This window comes from Heterodontus francisci, unplaced genomic scaffold (genome assembly GCF_036365525.1).
Source record: "Heterodontus francisci isolate sHetFra1 unplaced genomic scaffold, sHetFra1.hap1 HAP1_SCAFFOLD_2286, whole genome shotgun sequence".
Classification (NCBI taxonomy): domain Eukaryota; kingdom Metazoa; phylum Chordata; class Chondrichthyes; order Heterodontiformes; family Heterodontidae; genus Heterodontus; species Heterodontus francisci.
Window position 1 is genome coordinate 1 of NW_027141759.1, and position 19,102 is coordinate 19,102.

The 19,102-nt window shown below is 47.6% G+C and overlaps 1 protein-coding gene across 1 annotated transcript; it reads right to left on the bottom strand.

Annotated features, from left to right (window-relative positions):
- Nucleotides 1-4,857: 4,857 nt before the first annotated feature.
- On the bottom strand, nucleotides 4,858-14,652 carry LOC137364674 (transmembrane protein 43-like; the record flags this gene model as incomplete). Its single annotated transcript, XM_068027733.1, has 4 exons — nucleotides 14,529-14,652; nucleotides 11,876-12,022; nucleotides 5,988-6,122; nucleotides 4,858-5,006 (listed from the first exon to the last, which is right to left on the bottom strand). Coding segments are annotated over exons 1-4 (446 nt in total), but the record flags the coding sequence as incomplete, so codon positions are not given.
- Between the last annotated feature and the right edge of the window lie 4,450 nt (nucleotides 14,653-19,102).

The window sequence follows — 19,102 nt, forward strand, 5'->3', positions numbered from 1 at the left end:
TGAGTGGTTTGCGAGACCATAATCAGAGGGCAATTAAGAGTCAACCACATTGCTGTGGGTCTGGAGTCACACGTAGGCCCAGACCGGGTAAGGACGGCAAATTTCCTTCCCTAAAGTGAACCAGATGGGTTTTTATGAAAATCCAATAGTTTCACAGTCACCATCATTGATCTTTGGCCTCCTTGTCTCGAGAGACAATGGGTAAGCGCCTGGAGGTGGTCAGTGGTTTGTGCAGCAGCACCTGGAGTGGCTATAAAGTCCAATTCTAGAGTGACAGACTCTTCCACAGGAGCTGCAGATAAAATTGGTTGTCGGGGCTGTTACACAGTTGGTTCTCTCCTTGCGCTTGTCTTTTTTCCTGCCAACTGCTAAGTCTCTTCGACTCGCCACGCTTTAGCCCCGCCTTTATGGCTGTCCGCCAGCTCTGGCGATCGCTGGCAACTGACTCCCACGACTTGTGATCAATATCACAGGACTTCATGTCGTGCTTGCAGACGTCTTTAAAGAGACAAGGACGGCCGGTAGGTATGGTACCAGCGACGAGCTCGCAGTACAATGTGTCCTTGGGGATCCTGCCATCTTCCATGCAGCTCACATGGCCAAGCCATCTCAAGCGTCGCTGGCTCAGTAGGGTGTATATGCTGGGGATGTTGGCCGCCTCGAGGACTTCTGTGTTGGAGATACGGTCCTGCCACCTGATGCCAAGGATTCTCCAGAGGCAGCGAAGATGGAATGAATTGAGACGTCGCTCTTGGCTGACGTACGTTGTCCAGGCCTCGCTGCCGTAGAGCAAGGTACTGAGGACACAGGCCTGATACACTTGGACTTTTGTGTTCTGTGTCAGTGCGCCATTTTCCCACACTCTCTTGGCCAGTCTGGACATAGCAGAGGAAGCCTTTCCCATGCTCTTGTTTAACTCTGCATCAGCTTTTTGATATCAGCTTTTTATTCCAGATACATTTATTTAATTGAATTTAAATTCATCATTTGATTTCATTTCATTTGAACTCATGTCTCTGGATCATTAGTGAGGGTAAACAGAGAGTAATGGTGAACAGTTGTTTCTCAGACTGGAGGAAGGTATGTAATTGGGTTCCCCAGGGCTCAATATTAGGACCACTGCTTTTCTTGATCTGTATTAATGACCAAGACTTGGTTGTGCAGGGCACAATTTCAAAATTTGCAGATGACACAAAACTTGGAAGTATTTGAGAGGAGGATAGTGATAATCTTCTAGAGGACATGGACAGGCTGGTGGAATGGGCGGACATGTGGCAGATGAAATTTACTGCAGAGAAGTGTGAAGTGATAGATTTAGGTCGGAAGAATAAGGATAGGCAAAACAAGGATACAATTCTAAAGCGGGGGCAGGAGCAGAGGGATTTGAGGGTATATGTACACCAATCATTGTATGTGGCAGTGCAGGTTGAGAAAATGGTTAAAAAGGCACAAGGGATCTTGGGTTTTATAAATAGAGGCATAGAGTACAAAAGGAAGGAAGTTATGGTGAACCTGTATAAAACACTGGCTCACACTCAACTGGAGTATTGTGTCCAGTTCTGGGCTCCACACTTTAGGAAGGATGTGAAGGTTTTAGAGAGGATGCAGAAAAGATTCACGAAAATGGCTCCACGGATAAGAGACTTCAGTTATGTGAACAGATTGGAGAAGCTGGGGATATTCCCCTTGGGGAAGGTTGAGAGGAGATTTGATAGAGGTGTTCAAAATTATGAGGGGTCTGGACAGAGTAGATAGAGAGAAACTGTTCCCATTGGCAGAAGGGTCCAGAACCAGAGGACACCGATTTAAGGTGACTGGTAAAAGAGCCAAAGGCAACATGAGGAAAAATGTTTTTAACAGTGGTTAGGATCGGGAATGCACTGCCTGAGTGTGTCGTGGAGGAAGATTCAATCGTGGCTTTCAAAAGAGAATTGGATAATTATCTGAAGAGAATAAGTTCGCAGGGTCACGGAGAACGGGTGGGCGAGTGTGACTAGCTGAGTTGATCATGCAGAGAGCCAGAACAGATTCCAGGGGCCAAATGGCCCTTCTATGCTGTAATCATTCTATGATTTGTCCAGGTCTCTGGATTACTAGTCCAGTAACAATCATTGTGCTACTGTACCCTACATATATTTACGGCCCCTGATTTTGAACTCACCCAAAAACAAAAAGATTTTCTCTATGTCTTTCCTATCAAATCCTTTCAGAATTTTAAAGATCTTTATCAGGTCACCCTCAGCCTTCTCTTTTCTAGAGAAGAGAGTGCCAGTCTGTTCAGCCTTCCCTGATATATACTGTCAGTCCTTAGTATCATCCTTATAAATCTTTGTTGCACTTTCTCTAGTGCCTCGATACCTTTTCTATAACATGGGGATCAGAACAGTTTACAGTGCTGCAGCTCCAAGTGCGGTCTAACCAAGGTTCCAGACAAATAACTTCTCTGCTTTTCAATTCTATCCCTATAAGAATGAGCCCCAGTGCATAATTTTATTTTATTTTTAAATCGTCTTAATCTGTGCCACTGCTTTTAGTGATTAATATTACCCAAGCAGTATACTGAGGGTCTAAACGGGGTAATGGAGCAGAGGCATCTAGTGGTACATATTTACAAATCATTAAAAGAGTGATGCAGGTTAATAAGGCCATAAAACTTGATGTTTCTAGTTCCAGGGGCACCAACTGGTATCTGGAACCTCACCTCAAATATTTGAAAGAGAGATCAAGAGCAGACAAAGTAAATCAGGGAAGTGGAGGGTTGGAGGAGAAGCCACTAAACAGCAGGAACCAGAAATCGGGCCAATTGTTCTGCCCCATTCCCCAGGGACAGTCCCACTGTCACCCGAGCAAAGGTCACCAGGCTGAGCACTGGTCAAGGAACCAACCTGGGTCAGGTCCCACTCAGCACACTATCCAGTGCCTGTATTCCCACTGGCACCTTCTGAGGGGATGCCAAGAAAGAACTTGCATTTTTATAGCGCCATTCACATCCTTGGGACGTCCTAAAGCGTTACAATTAATGAAATACTTATCGTAGCACAGTCACTGTTGTAGGAAATGCGCAGCCAATCTGTGCACAGCACGTTCACACAAACAACAATGTGATAAGGACTAGATAATTTTTTAGTTTTTTTAGTTTTAGAGATACAGCACTGAAACAGGCCCTTCGGCCCACCGAGTCTGTGCCGACCATCAACCACCCATTTATACTAATCCTACACTAATTCCATATTCCTACCACACCCCCACCTGTCCCTATATTTCCCTACCACCTACCTATACTAGGGGCAATTTCTAATGGCCAATTTACCTATCAACCTGCAAGTCTTTGGCATGTGGGAGGAAACCGGAGCACCCGGAGGAAACCCACGCAGACACAGGGAGAACTTGCAAACTCCACACAGGCAGTACCAGGAATTGAACCCGGGTCGCTGGAGCTGTGAGGCTGCAGTGCTAACCACTGCGCCACTGTGCCGCCCTATCGAGTTCCCAAACCTGGATAATATCCAGGCTTGGGCTGATAAGTAGCAAGTAACATTCGCGCCACACAAGTGCCAAGCAATGACCATCTCCAACAAGAGAGAATCTAACCAACTCCCCTGGACGTCCAAAGGTATTACCATCGTTTAATCCGCTATCAACATCCTGGGGGTTACCACTGATCAGAAACTGAACTGGACCAGCCACATAAATACTGTGACTACAAGAGCAGGTCAGAGGTTGGGAATTCTGAGGTGAGTAACTCACCTCCTGACTCCCGAAAGCCTGTCCACCATCTACAAGGCACAAGTCAGGAGTGTGATGGAATACTCTCCACTTGCCTGGATGGGTGCAGCTCCAACAACACTCGAGAAGCTCAACACCATCCAGGACAAAGCAGCCCGCTTGATTGGCACCCCATCCACAAACATTCACTCCCTCCACCACCGATGCACAGAGGCAGGAGTGTCTACCATCTACAAGATGCACTGCAGCTACGCACCAAGGCTGCTTAGACAGCACCTTCCAAACCCGCGACCTCTACCAACTAGAAGGACAAGGGCAGCAAATGCATGGGAACACCACCACCTGCAAGTTCCCCTCCAAGTCACACACCATCCTGACTTGGAACTATATCGCCATTCCTTCACTGTCACTGGGTCAAAATCCTGGAACTCCCTTCCTAACAGCACTGTGGGTGTACCTACCTCACATGGACTGCAGTGGTTCAAGAAAGCATCTCACTACCACCTCCTCAAGGGCAATTAGGGATGGGCAATAAATGCTGGCCTGGCCAGCGACGCCCACATCCCATGAACAAATAAATTTTAAAAATCTGTTTTTGTGATGTTGACTGAGGGATAAATATTGGTCAGGACACTGGGGAGAACTCCCCTGCTCTCCTTCAAAACAGCAGCTAATTTGCACACAGCAAGCTCCCACAAACAGCAATGTGATAAATGACAAGATAATCTATTTTTTGACTGAAGGATAAATATTGAACAGGACAAGGGGGGAGAGCTCTCCTGTTTTGTCCCACACAGTGCAATGAGATCTATTATGTTGATAAATGTGGCAGCCAATTTGTGCACAGCAAGATCCTACAAGCACAAAAATGTAAAAGATCCCATTACATTATTTGAAGAACAGGGGAGTTCTACCTGGTGTCCAACATTTATTCCTCAACCAACTTCACGAAAACAGATGATCCAGTCATTTAACTCATCGTTGTTTGTGGGAACTTGCCGTGTTTCTTACATTACAACAGTGACTACACTTCAAAAGAGTACCTCATTGGCTGTTAAGCACTTTGGGAAGTTCCGAAGAGGTAAAAGGCGCTACAGAAATGTAAGTCTTTTATTGTGTGAGAGCCTATACATTGCTTCAGACAAAGCCTTGATGCTTGAATTCGCCCTGCTCCACCTCACTGACCTCGAGTCACCATATTCCACCCACTGGTACATTTCCACACGACGCTGCAGCTTAACCACGTGGACCGAAATCCCATAGTTTGGGTCGTACAGTGGCTGCAAGAAAGGAAAACACAACAGCTGTGAGCAAGGCACCTCCCGAATGCTCCTCGCTGGATCCCGAGTACCATTGAACCCAGAGAGTCACAATAGATTCTGCAAACCAAATAGCAAACTCTCCACTGCAACAACAATAACTTGCATTTATATAGCACCTTTAACATAGTCAAAATATCCCAAGGTGCTTCGCAGGAGCGGTTATCAAATAAAATGTGTCACGGAACCACCTGAGGCGAACACAGGTTGACGGATAGAAAACTTGGTCAAAGAGGTGGGGCTTAAGGAGCACCTTAAAAGGAAAGGTAGAGAGGTGGAAAGGTGTAGGGAGGGAATTGCAGAACTTAGGGTTCAGGGAACTGAAGGCACGGCCGCCAATGGTGGAGCAATTAAAATCGGGGATGTACGAGGCAATAATTGGAGGAGTGCAGATAGCTCAGAGGGTTGTAGAGCTGGAGAAGATTAGGGAGTGGTGAGGCCATGGAGAGATTTGAAAACAAGGATGAGAATTTTAAAATTGCAGTGTAGGCCCTGCAGAGACTAATAAGTCTCCCTGAAGAGACGAGTTGGGTCTAGACTGTAGCCCAAACCCCCAGCACGGGGGTTCATGCTAATAAATCAGCAGCACCAATGGGACAGAACAGGAAATGGCACAAGGTGCCACAGAAAGTGGGCCATTCGTGAGGGGGGAGGGCAAGAAGGACAATGTCACACGTGATAATCGGGGAGTGGGGGGGGGGGGGGTTACACCTTCTACTCATTACACAGGGGCAGCAATTACACCCAACTAGTCCATCCCTTTTAGATAGATCTAAAACCCACCCGCAACCTCTCCCCAAACACCCAATCCCACCCTCTCCCCATATCCCTCAGCGGTCCCTTCTTACACCGAACCTCCTCAGGTTTAACTTGTCTCCCTCGGGATTTGAACCCATTACCACAGGGAACTATTTTTTTCGAAACAGAATATTCCTCACTCACTTGCATTGTCATAAGGGATCCCGACAGATGCACCAATTTCCCGTCATTTTGAGGTAATGGAGTGAAGACGTCATTCAAGATCACCACAAGGGAAAGGCCCTCTTCCAGGGAATTCCGAGTCCTGACGCATCTTCCCTGCACAAAAAGGAGGGTTAAATGCCATTGATCGTGAGTGAGGTGTGGAGGAGAAACGGGAACAAGAGGAAGTCACTCGCTGCTGGGCACAACAGATGAAGTCAGTAACAACCTTTTTAAAAATTCATTAACTGGATGTGGGTGTCACTGGCCAGGCCAGCATTTATTGCCCATTCCTCACTGCCCTTGAGAAAGTGGTGGTGAGCTGCCTTCTTGAACCGCTGCAGTCCACATGGGGGAAAGGCCTGCTCAAGTCACAAAAGAAAACCCCGACCTGAACCAGACAGAACCACATCGGACCCGAGCCCAACCTGGCCCGAGTCCCTCCATTTCCCCCCGCGCCCGACCCGACCCCCGGAATGTTCCCTTCACTTACCTTCTGACTCCCAATCTTCAGGAAGCTGCAGCGTGAGCGTGATGACGTCATAGAGATGCTCACTGCGCAGACTCAGGGTTTCATTCTTTGACGTCCCGGACTCCCAGCTCAGGTAAGTTTTTTTTACTTTAAACACTTACCTGCAATTCTTGCTGTGTGTGTCTGACCTGGACCCGGCCCGACTCTGAAAGCCGGACCCGGAGGAGCAACCCGGCACAACCCGGACCCAACACACGTCGTCGGGTTCGGGTCGGGTAGCAGGCCTTTAATGTGGGGTGGGTTCACCCACAGTGCTGTTAGGAAGGGAGTTCCAGGATTTTGACCCAGTGACAGTGAAGGAACGGCGATATAGTTCCAAGTCAGGATGGTGTGTGACTTGGAAGGGAACTTGCAGGTGGTGATGTTCCCATGTGTCTGCTGCCCTTGTCCTTCTAGGTGGTAGAGGTCGCGTGTTTGGAAAGTGCTGGAGAAGGAGCCTTGCACATAAACTTGCATTATAAAGCACCATTAATGAAATAAAATATCCCAAACCACTTCACAGGTATGTAAATCAGATAACAAGTGACACCGAGCCAAATAAGGAGATAATAGGACAGGTGACCAAAAGCTTGGTCAAAGAGGTAGGTTTTAAGCAGCACCTTAAAGGAGAGAGAAGTAGAGAGGCGGAGAGGTTTAGGGAGGGGATTCCAGAGCTTAGGGCTTAGGCAGCTGAAAGCAGGACCACCAATGGTAAAGTGATTAAAAATCAGGGATGCTCAGATATCGCGGAGGGTTGTGGAGGTGGAGCAGCGATAGGGAGGACACGAGGCCATGGAGGGATCTGAACGAGTGGATGAGAATTTTAAAAATCGATGCATTGCCAGACTGGGAGCCAGTGAGCACAGGGATGATAGGCAACATTCCTTCTAATTTTACTTGTGCTTGTAGTATATTCCGGATTACTGCTCTGCCAACACCAACCACCCCCCCACCCTCCCACCCACATAGCTTAGAGGGAACACTGGTGATACGTGACTAGGACTTGGTGAGTGTTAGGATACAGGCAGTAGAGGTTTGCAACAGCTCAAGTTGTTGGAGGGTGGAAGGTGGCAGGCCAAACAGAAGAGTTTTGGAGGTAACAAAGGCATGGACAAAGGTTTCAGCAATGGATCAGCTGAGGCAGGGGCAGAGACAAGCGATGCTATGGAGGTGGAAATAGGTGGTCTTAGTAATGGCACGGACGTGGAGTCAAAAGCACAGCTCTGGTCAGTCACACATCCAACACAGGACCCGAAAGAGATCAGGCATACGCATTCTCACCCTTCAGAAACGATGGTAATGTTGAAGGACCACATGCTCTAGATTCATTTTGGCCCCTTCAGCTTTCTCAGTCAACATTTCTCTGTTGACTTTGTTTATATTATTGAGACATTTGAGCAATAAACAGGATAAAACCCACAGTGCAGGATGCCAGACAAGGTTAGTGGTAGTGCAGGGCATGGTATTGATAAGAAGATTAGAGAAGCATGGGTAATACAGTATTCACGGGTGATTTCAATCTGCCTATAGACTGGGTAAACCTAATGAGCACTAATGCTGTGGAAGACGAGTTTCTGGAATCTGTTAGGGATGGTTTTCTACAGTAGTATGTTGAGGAACCGACTAGAGAACAGGCTATTTTAAATCTAGTATTATGTCATTACGGCTGCTTAATAATCTTGTTGTAAAAGAAACCTTAAGGATAATATTGTAGAATGTTACATTATGTTTGAAAGTGAGGTAGTTCAATCTGAAGCCAGTGTGTTAAATTTGAACAAAGGAAATTATGAAGGTATGAGAGGCAAATTGGCTGAGGTGGATTGGGAAAATACATTAAAAGGTATGACAGTACATAGGTAATGGATAGTCTTTAAAGAATTATTACATAGTTTACAGCAACTATACATTCCTTCAAGGCACAAAAACCCCAAAAAGAAAAGGCAGTTAACCGTGGATAACAAAGGAAGTTAAGAATTGTATAAGATTAAAAGAAAAGGCCTATAAAGTTGGCAGAAATGGTAGTAAACCTGAGGATTGGGAGGATTTTAGAATACAGCAAAGGAGGACGAAGAAACAGATAAAGGTAGGGAGAATAGAATATGAACAGCAAAAAACATAAAAACAGACTGTAAAAGCTTCTATAGGTACATAGAAAGAAAACGTTTGGCGAAGACAAATGTGGGTCCATTACAGGCAGAGTCAGGAGAATTTATAATGGGGAATAGAGAAATGGCAAAGAAACTAAATGATTGCTTTATGTCTTTCTTCACTGAGGAAGCTACAAGAAATTCCCCAGAATTAGAGATCCAAGGGATTAGGGAGAATGAGGAATTGAAGGAAATTAGTATTAGTAAGAAGGTTATATTGGAGAAATTAATGGGGCTGAAGGTTGATAATTCCCCGAGGCCTGATATTCTACATCCCAGAGTGTTGAAAAAAGTAGCTATGGAGATAGTGGATGCATCAGTGAACATCTTCTAAAATTCTATAGATTCTGAAACCGTTCCTGCAAATTGGAAGGTAGAAAATGTCACCCCACTATTTAAGAAGGGAGGGAGAGAGAAAACAAGGAACTACAGACCTGTTAGCCTTACATCAGTACTAGAGAAAATGCTGGAGTCTATTCTAAAGGATGTGATAAATGGACACTTGGATAATAATGATCTGATTGGGCATAGTCAACATGGATTTATAAATGGGAAATTATGTTTGACAAACCTGTTGGAGTTTTTTGAGGATGTTACTAACAGAAATAATAAAGGGGAGTCGGTGGACGTGGTATACTTGGATTTTCAGAAGGCTTTTGATAAAGTCCCCCACAGGAGGTTGGTTAGCAATATTAAAGCACATGGGATAGGAGGTAATATACTGGCAGGGATTAAGGATTGGTTAACAGTCAGAAAGCAGAGAGTAGGAATAAACGGGTCATTCTTGCGTTGGCAGGCTGTGACTAGTGGGGTACCGCAGGGATCAGTGCTTGGGCCCCAGCTGTTCACAATATATATATCAATAATTTGGATGTGGAGACCAAATGTAATATTTCCAAGTTCACGGATGACACAAAACTAGGTGGGAATGTGTGTTGTGAGGAAGATGCAAAGTGGCTTCAAGGGGATTTGGATAGGCTTAGTGAGTGGGCAACAACATGGCAGATGGAATATAATGTGGAAAAATGTGAGGTTATCCACTTTGGTAGGAGGAACAGATGTGCAGAGTATTTCTTCAACGGTAAGAGATTAGAAAGTGCAGATGTACAAAGGGACCTGGGTGTCCTTGTCAATAGGTCACTGAAAGCTAACATGCAGGTGCAGCAAGCAATTAAGAAGGCTAAGGTATGTTAGCCTTTATCGCAAGAGGATTTGAGTACAGGAGTAGTGAAGTCTTGCTTCAATTGTATAGAACCTTGGTTAGACCGCACCTGCAGTACTGTGTGCAGTTTTGGACCCCTTACCTTAGGAAGGATATTATTGCCATTGAGGGAGTGTAAGGAAGGTTCACCAGACTTGTTCCCGGGATGGCGGGACTGTGAAGAGAGATTGGGAAAACTGGGCCTGTATTCTCTAGCGTTTCGAAGAATGTGAGGTGATCTCATTGAAACCTACAAAATACTTAAAGGGATAGAGTGTAGATCTAGGTAAGATGTTTCCCCTGGTTGGGGAGTCTAGAACCAGGGGACACAATTTCAAAATAAGGGGGAAGCCACTTAGGACAGAGATGAGGAGAAGTTTTTTTACTGACAGGGTTGTAAATCTTTGGAATTCTCTACCCCAGACGGCTGTGGAAGCTCAGTCATTGAGTATGTTTAAAGTAGAGATTGACAGATTTCTAAATACAAATGACAGAAAGGGATATGGGGATAGTGTGGGGAAAAAGGCATTGAAGTGGATGATCAGCCATGATCATATTGAATGGCTGGGCAGGCTTGATGGGCTGAATGGCCTACTCCTAAGTTCAAACAGCAATGTGATAATGATCAGATAATCTGTTTTAATGATGTCAGTTGAGGGATAAACACCACCCCAAGACATTCTGGAGAGCTCCCAGCTCTTCTTCAAAATAGCACCATGGGATCTTTCACATCCACCCGAGATGTGGCACTCTATAGTGCAGCACTCCCTCGGTACTGGCACTGGGAGTGTCAGCCTGGATTACGAGCTCAAAAATCAGAGATTCATGGAATAGACAGCACAGAAGGAGGCCATTCAGCCCATCAAGACCGCATCACCTCTTTTGTAGAGCAATTCAGTTAATTCCACTCTCCCACCCTTTCCCCTCATCCCTGCAATTTTCTCTTTCAAGTATTTATCCAATTCTCTTTTGAAGGATACTATTCAATCTATTTCCACCACCCTATCAGGTAGCGCATTCCAAATCCTAACCACTCAATGTGTAAAAAACTTTTTCCCTCATGTCACCTCTTGTTCTTTTGCCAATCACCTTAAATCTGTGTCCTCTGGTTATCAACCCTTCAGCAATGGAAACAGTTTCTCTTTACTTATTGGATCTAAACCCTTCATGATTTTATCGAATCTCCTCTCAGCCTTCTCCGCCTGGAGAACCCCAGATTTTATTTTAAGGTGGTGGCGAGCCACCTTCTCGAACACAACTGAGTGGCTTGCTGGACCATTTGAGAGGGCAGTTCAGAGTCAACCACATTGTTGTGGGTCTGGAGTCACCTATAGGCAGACAGTAGATTTCCTTCCCTAATTGACGTTACTGAACCAGTTGGGTTTTTATGGCAATTTGATAGTTTCATGGTCACCATTACTGAGACTAGCTTTTTATTCCAGATTTATTTAATTAACTGAATTTAAATTCCCCAGCTGCTATGATGGGATTTGAATTCATGTTGCCAGATTGTTAATCTAAGCCTCTGGATTTAATGCATAACATAACGAACTGTGCGATCATACCCCGGTTGCTCTCAGTAACTGGAAAAGCTCACCCTTCCCCCGCCCCCCGTAACATTCTAGTAAATCTCTTCTACACCCTCTCCAAAGCATCGACATCCTTCCTACAGTGAGGTGCCCAGAATTGGACACAATACTCCAGCTGGGGCCTAATCAGTGTTTTAGAAAGATTTAGCATAACATTTTTTTTATTCGTTCATGGGATGTGGGCGTTGCTGGCCATTTATTGCCCATCCCAAATTGCCCTTGAGAAGGTGGCTTTTATACTCCATGTTTCTATTTATAAAGCGAAGCATCCCACGTGCTTTGTTAACCTGTCCTGCCACAGGGACTTGAACCCACCACCTTCTGACTCAGTGACAAGACAGAGCTACCCACTGAGTTATGCCCACGCCACTGTAACAGATGCCTGTCCAGAGATCAGCAAGCAGCCCAATCCCTGCACCTACCTCATTGGTGAAGAGGAGATAGAAAGAGAAAAGGAAGGCAATCAGTCCCACCAGCATGCCCCCCGTGGTCTCCCCAAGACGCTCCAAGAAGCCCGGTTTCCTCTGAGTTGTGACCTTTACATGCTCATCCCTGTTGTTCCCTGAGTGCTGCAAAAACAGGACAGAGGATCAGTCAATACAACTTAAACAAGAACCATCAATGCAGATGAAAATACAAGGCATTTAAACAGTGGTGATCCAATTTTTATTACTGGGATGTGGGCATTGCTGGCAAGGTTGACATTTCCAGTTGCCTTGAGAAGGTCCTGCGCTGCTGGAAGCAGGTGTAACACACACTGAGGGGTTTGATTTTTTTTTTACTCATTCATGGGATGTGGGCATCGCTGGCCAGGCCAGCATTTATTGCCCATCCCTAATTGCCCTTGAGAAGGTGGAGGTGAGCTGCCTTCTTGAACCGCTGAAATTCATGTGGGGTAGGTACCCCCACAGTGCTAGCGGTTAGATACAACTGAGTGGCTTGCTAGGCCATTTCAGAGGGCATGTAAGAGTTAACCACATTGCTGTGGGTCTGGAGTCACATGTAGGCCAGACCAGGTAAGGACAGCAGATTTCCTTCCCTAAAGGACATTAGTGAACCAGATGGGTTTTTACAACAATCGACAATGGTTTCATGGCCATCATTAGACTAGCTTTAAATTCCAGATTTATTAATTAAATTCAAATTCCACCTTCTGCTGTGGTGGGATTCGAACCCTTGTCTCCAGATCAATACCCTGGGTCTCTGGGCTACTAGTCCAGCGACAATTCCACTACGCCACTGCCTCCCCAACGGGGGAGTTAAGAGGCAACCACATTGGAGTGGGACTGCAATCACATACAGGCCGGTGTAAGGTCATTCCAGTTGGGCTTTTAGAAGAATCCAGCAGCTTTGATAGTCACAAACAAAAACAAGAAATGCTGGAACCACTCAGCAGGTCTGGCAGCATCTGTGGAAAGAGAAGCAGAGTTAACGTTTCGGGTCAGTGACCCTTCTTCGGAACTGACAAATATTAGAAAAGTCACAGATTATAAACAAGTGAGGTGGGGGTGGGCCAAGAGATAACAAAGGAGAAGGTGCAGATTGGACCAGGCCACATAGCTGACCAAAAGGTCACGGAGCAAAGGCAAACAATATGTTAATGGTGTGTTGAAAGACAAAGCATTAGTACAGATTAGGTGTGAATATACTGAATATTGAACAGCAGCAAGTGCAAACCTGAAAAAAAACCTGAAAAAAACAGTGGGTAAGCAAACTGAACAAACTAAGATGAAATGAAATAAATGCAAAAAAAAGATAGTAAAAAATGTAAAAAAGAATGTAAAAAAAAGGAAGAAAAAATAACTAAAAATGAAAGTAAAATGGGGGGCTGTCATGCTCTGAAATTATTGAACTCAATGTTCAGTCCGGCAGGCTGTAGTGTGCCTAATCGGTAGATGAGATGCTGTTCCTCGAGCTTGCGTTGATGTTCACTGGAACACTGCAGCAATCCCAGGACAGAGATGTGAGCATGAGAGCAGGGGGGAGTGTTGAAATGGCAAGCAACCGGAAGCTCAGGGTCCTGCTTGCGGACTGAGCGAAGATGTTCCGCAAAGCGGTCACCCAGTCTGCGCTTGGTCTCCCCAATGTAGAGGAGACCACACTGTGAGCAGCGAATACAGTATACTACATTGAAAGAAGTACAAGTAAATCGCTGCTTCACCTGAAAGGAGTGTTTGGGGCCTGGGATAGTGAGGAGAGGGGAGGTAAATGGGCAGGTATTACACCTCCTGCGATTGCAGGGGAAGGTGCACTGGGACGGGGACGAGGTGGTGGGGGTAATGGAGGAGTGGACCAGGGTGTCGCGGAGGGAACGATCCCTTCGGAATGCTGACAGGGGAAGGGAGGGGAAGATGCGACTGGTAGTGGCATCACGCTGGAGGTGGCGAAAATGGCGGAGGATGATCCTTTGGATATGGAGGCTGGTGGGATGAAAAGTGAGGACAAGAAGGGTCACTGACCCGAAACGTTAACTCTGCTTCTCTTTCCACAGATGCTGCCAGACCTGCTGAGTGATTCCAGCATTTCTTGTTTTTGTTTCAGATTTCCAGCATCCACAGTATTTTGCTTTTATTTTATAGCTTTGATAGTCATTTTGTTTCTCTCTGGTACTGACCGATATATGCCCTGATTTATTCAATCCGCTCTCCCACTGTGGAATTTGAATTCATGGGCTCTAGGTTTAACAGTCCAACACCACAACCACTGCAAAGCAGTTCTTCACAATCCATTATCTTGATAGAATATGGTGGGGGTGGGGGGAAGTGGCGGGGGTGCAAGGTGAGGGGGCTGCAGGACCTTGGTTAGCCACTTCCTAACAAGTGGGGAGCGTTGGGGGGGAGAAAATATCAAAGCTGACAGTCACTGTGCCCAGGAGGAGGGAAGCTTTGTTTTCTCAAATACAAAGCTTTGCCACGTAGGCTGGGCTGTAACAGTAAAAGCCGACAGAACCCCCTTCCCCAGGGAACATCTAGGAACAACTTCACATTACAGAAACACAGCAAGGTTTCCAATTCCAGCTCACATTAATCACCAAACAACACATTTACAAAACTGAATCTGTCGTTTTTAACTTACATTAGCTCTCGCCATCGTCTACCTCCCAATAACACTGAACTACACACAAGACCCTATCAATACTGAACTCTGCCTCTCCAGCACCTTCACTTCCGGCTTCTGCTTGAAGGATACATTGCACGCATGCACAACCATGGAGGAGGGCGGTGCACGCTGGGAGTTGTAGTCCTCTCCCGGTGGCTGCTGGGTGTTGTAGTCCTCCAGCAGCTTCTGCTGGTTGCCATGGCAGCAAAGTTTAGCCAGGGATAACTCCAGTGAATAACAGAACCTAATACACAATTATTAAAATACTTTATTGAACTATATTATCTCATATTGATTTTATTACACAGTTTAAGGAGTTGACTGAATATAGGGACATAAAAGAGACCTCAATATTTAAATATGAGGGATTAATGTGCCCTTCTGCTTGGAATGATGCAACTTCTTTGGTCTGAGTCTAACCTTGCTGCACACCAGGGAGTGGTTGGTGTCGCAGTCCGCACTGTGGAAGCTGCGTGTGATTTGAACACTGTTTAAGGCGGCTCGCCTTGTGACAATGAGGTCTAGCTGGTGCCAACGACGTGATCTTGGGTGCCTCCATGAAACCTGGTGACAGGGTTTAGTGTGAAAGAACGAGTTGGTGATGCAGAGGTTATGATAGGTACACAACTCAAGCAGTCTCTGCCCGTTCTCATTCATCCTTCCAACGCCATAGCGCCCAAGGCAGGAGGGCCATGAGTCATGGTCGGCCCCAACCCTGGCATTAAAGTCCCCCAGCAGGAATAGGTGTTCGGTGTTGGGGATGCTGCTAATGATGTTATGGAGTTGTTCATAGAACTGGTCTTTAGCTTCAGGTGCGGAGCAGTGTTGGAGCACAGATGCTGAGTAGGTGTACTGGACCAGAGGTGGTGAGCAGTCGGATGGACAGTATGCGTTCCGAGCCATTTGAGGGAGGCTCTATCATGCTGAGCAAGGAGTTTCTGATGGCGAAGCCCACTCCATGCTGTCTTGGTTCTTCAGGATCCCTGCCCTGCCAGAAGAAGGTGTAGTCTTGCTCTGCTAGAGAGCCACTCGCGGGGAGGCGAGTCTCCTGAAGTGCTGCAATGTCCACATTGAATCTACTGAGCTCGTTGTTAATGATGGCGGTCTTCCGAGAATCGCTCCCTCGGTACTGACCCTCCGACAGTGCGGCGCTCCCTCGGTACTGACCCTCCGACATTGCGGCGCTCCCTCGGTACTGACCCTCCGACATTGCGGCACTCCCTCGGTACTGACCCTCCGACAGTGCGGCGCTCCCTCGGTACTGACCCTCCGACATTGCGGCACTCCCTCGGTACTGACCCTCCGACAGTGCGGCACTCTCTCGGTACTGACCCTCCGACTGTGCGGCACTCTCTCGGTACTGACCCTCCGACAGTGCAGCACTCTCTCAGTACTGACCCTCCGACAGTGCGGCACTCCCTCGGTACTGACCCTCCGACATTGCGGCACTCTCTCAGTACTGACCCTCCGACAGTGCGGCACTCTCTCGGTACTGACCCTCCGACATTGCGGCACTCTCTCAGTACTGACCCTCCGACAGTGCGGCACTCTCTCGGTACTGACCCTCCGACATTGCGGCACTCTCTCAGTACTGACCCTCCGACAGTGCGGCACTCTCTCAGTACTGACCCTCCGACTGTGCGGCACTCTCTCGGTACTGACCCTCCGACAGTGCGGCACTCTCTCAGTACTGTATTGTAAAGTTTCGGGGATATTATGGGCTGTTTTTTGCTGCTTTGAATCGGGTGATTAATATTGTCCCGCCCTCGCTCTGTGATTGGTTGGCGGGTTCTTGCCGTGCGCGGGGTGAGTTGGGAGCCGGAGGAGTCATGTCCTACTGCCGGCAGCAAGGTGAGAGAGGCCGGAGCACCGGGGCCGGGGGGAGAGGGAGCGGGAGGCCGGCACCGGGGAGAGAGGGAGCGGGGGGCCGGGGAGAGAGGGAGCGGGGGGCCGGGGAGAGAGGGAGCGGGGGGCCGGGGAGAGAGGGAGCGGGAGGCCGGGGCACCGGGGCCGGGGAGAGAGGGAGCGGGAGGCCGGGGCACCGGGGCCGGGGAGAGAGGGAGCGGGAGGCCGGGGCACCGGGGCCGGGGAGAGAGGGAGCGGGAGATCGGGGCACCGGGGCCGGGGAGAGAGGGAGCGGGAGGCCGGGGCACCGGGGCCGGGGAGAGAGGGAGCGGGAGGCCGGGGCACCGGGGCCGGGGAGAGAGGGAGCGGGAGGCCGGGGCACCGGGGCCGGGGAGAGAGGGAGCGGGAGATCGGGGCACCGGGGCCGGGGAGAGAGGGAGCGGGAGGCCGGGGCACCGGGGCCGGGGAGAGAGGGAGCGGGAGGCCGGGGCACCGGGGCCGGGGAGAGAGAGACTGATTGGAGGGATGTCGGGGTTGGGGAGGGGGTGTGAGGGAGGCCGGTGAAAGAGAGGGGGAGGATGAGGGGACAATACCCGGAGTTCGGGCACCAGGAGTACACCTGGAGTAGATTGGGTTCCTGCTTCAGGATTACACTGGGGACCATTGGGCAGTGAGACTATAGACAAGAGAAGCAAGAGAACACTGTACAGAGTACCCTGAGCAATGGAGTCTGGGCATAGGGAGATGATGAGGCCATTCAGCCCATCGAGCCATTTCTATCATTCACTGAGGTCATGGCTGATCTGTCATATAACCCCATCTGCCCACCTTTGTCCTTTAATACCTTTGGGTAACAAAAATCTATTAGTTTCAAATTTAAAAATTAATATTTGGTCGAGCATGAATTGCCATTTGTGGAATGGAGTTCCAAACCTCTATCACCCTTTGTGTGTAGAAGGGTTTCCTAGTGAGACCTGGATTAATGCTCTGGCGATTTGAGTTCAAATCCCAACATGTCATCTGGGAATTTAAATTCAGTTAAATAAATCTGGAATAAAAAGCAGGTCTCAGTAACAGTGCTCATGAAACTATCGTATTGTTGTAAAACCCAACTGCTTCACTAATGTGCTTTAGGGAAAGAATTCTCCCATTCCTACCCAGTCTGGCCTATGTGTGACCCACAGTTGTATCAAACTACTGCAGCAAAAAAAACACTGAGGGTGGACTGCAGTGCTTCAAGAAGGCAGCTCACCTTCCAAACCTGCGATCTCTACCACCCAGAAGGACATGGGCAGCAAATGTTTGGGAACACCACCACCTGCAAGTTCCCCTCCAAGTCACTCACCATCCTGACTTGGAACTATATCGTCATTCCTTCACTGTCGTTTTATCAAACTCCTGGAACTCCCTTCCTAACAGCACTGTGGGTGTACCTACCCCACATGGACTGCAGCGGTTCAAGAAGGCGGCTCACCACCACCTTCTCAAGGGCAATTAGGGATGGGCAATAAATACTGGCCTGGCCAGCAATGCCCAAGAACGAATGATAAGAAAATTCTCTCCCGAAAGCTCTGGTAAAGCCTGGCTACCTGACCCGAACCTGATTAGATTTGACTACATGTGTCAGGTTCGGGTCGTGTCGAAATTCCGAGTCCAGCACTTGGGGTCGGGTCGGACTGGATCTGCTTCCCTGAACCTATAGAATTCGAACAGTACTTGACAGGGTAGATGCAGGAAGGAAGGATGTTCCCGATGGTCGGGGTGTCCAGAAACAGGGGTCATAGTCTAAAGATACGGGGTAAACCATTCAGGACTGAGATGAGAAATTTCTTCAGACAGTGGTGAGCCTGTGGAATCTGCTACCACAGAAAGCAGTTGAGGCCAAAACATTTTATGTTTTCAAGAAGGAGTCAGATATAGCTCTTGGGTTTAAAGGGATCAAAGGATATGGGGGGAAAGGGGGAACAGGTTACTGAGTTGGATGATCAGCCATGATCATAATGAATGGCGGAGCAGGCTCGAATGGCCTACTCCTGCTCCTATTTTCTGTTTCTAGGAAGTCAAGGGATCAGCTTTACCCAGCATTCCCCACAATTCCATCTGCAGTAATAGCCTGCTACTGGAACAGATGAAGGATATTCATCTTGGGTTGGGTTCAGGGTGGTCGGGTTGGGTTTTAATTTTATACCCGAGCTAGACTTTAAGGTCTGGCTCTAATTTTTAAACTATGCCCCTTCGTTCGATACTCCCCAACCACTGGAAATAGTTTCTCTCTATCTACCCTATCTGTTCCCCTTAATATCTTAAAACTCTGATCCAATCACCTCTTAACCTTCTAAATTCCAGGGAATACAAACCTAGTTTGTGTAAGCCGGCTTTGCAATTTAATCCTTGGACCAGGTATCATTCTGGTAAATCTACACTGCACTCCCTCCAAGGCCAATATATCCTTCCTAAGGTGTGGTGTCCAGAACTGCTCCCAGTAACTCCAGGTGTGGTCTAACCAGGGCTTTGTATAACTGAAGCAGGGCTTCTACCCCCTTGTATTCTAGTCCTCGAGATATAAAGGGCAGTATTCCATTAGCCTTTGTGATTATTTTCTGTACCTGTTCATGACATTTTAATGATCTGTGTACCTGGACCCCACCCCCCCACCAAGTGTCTTTGGATCTCCACTGTTTCTAGCTTTTCACCATTTAGAATTT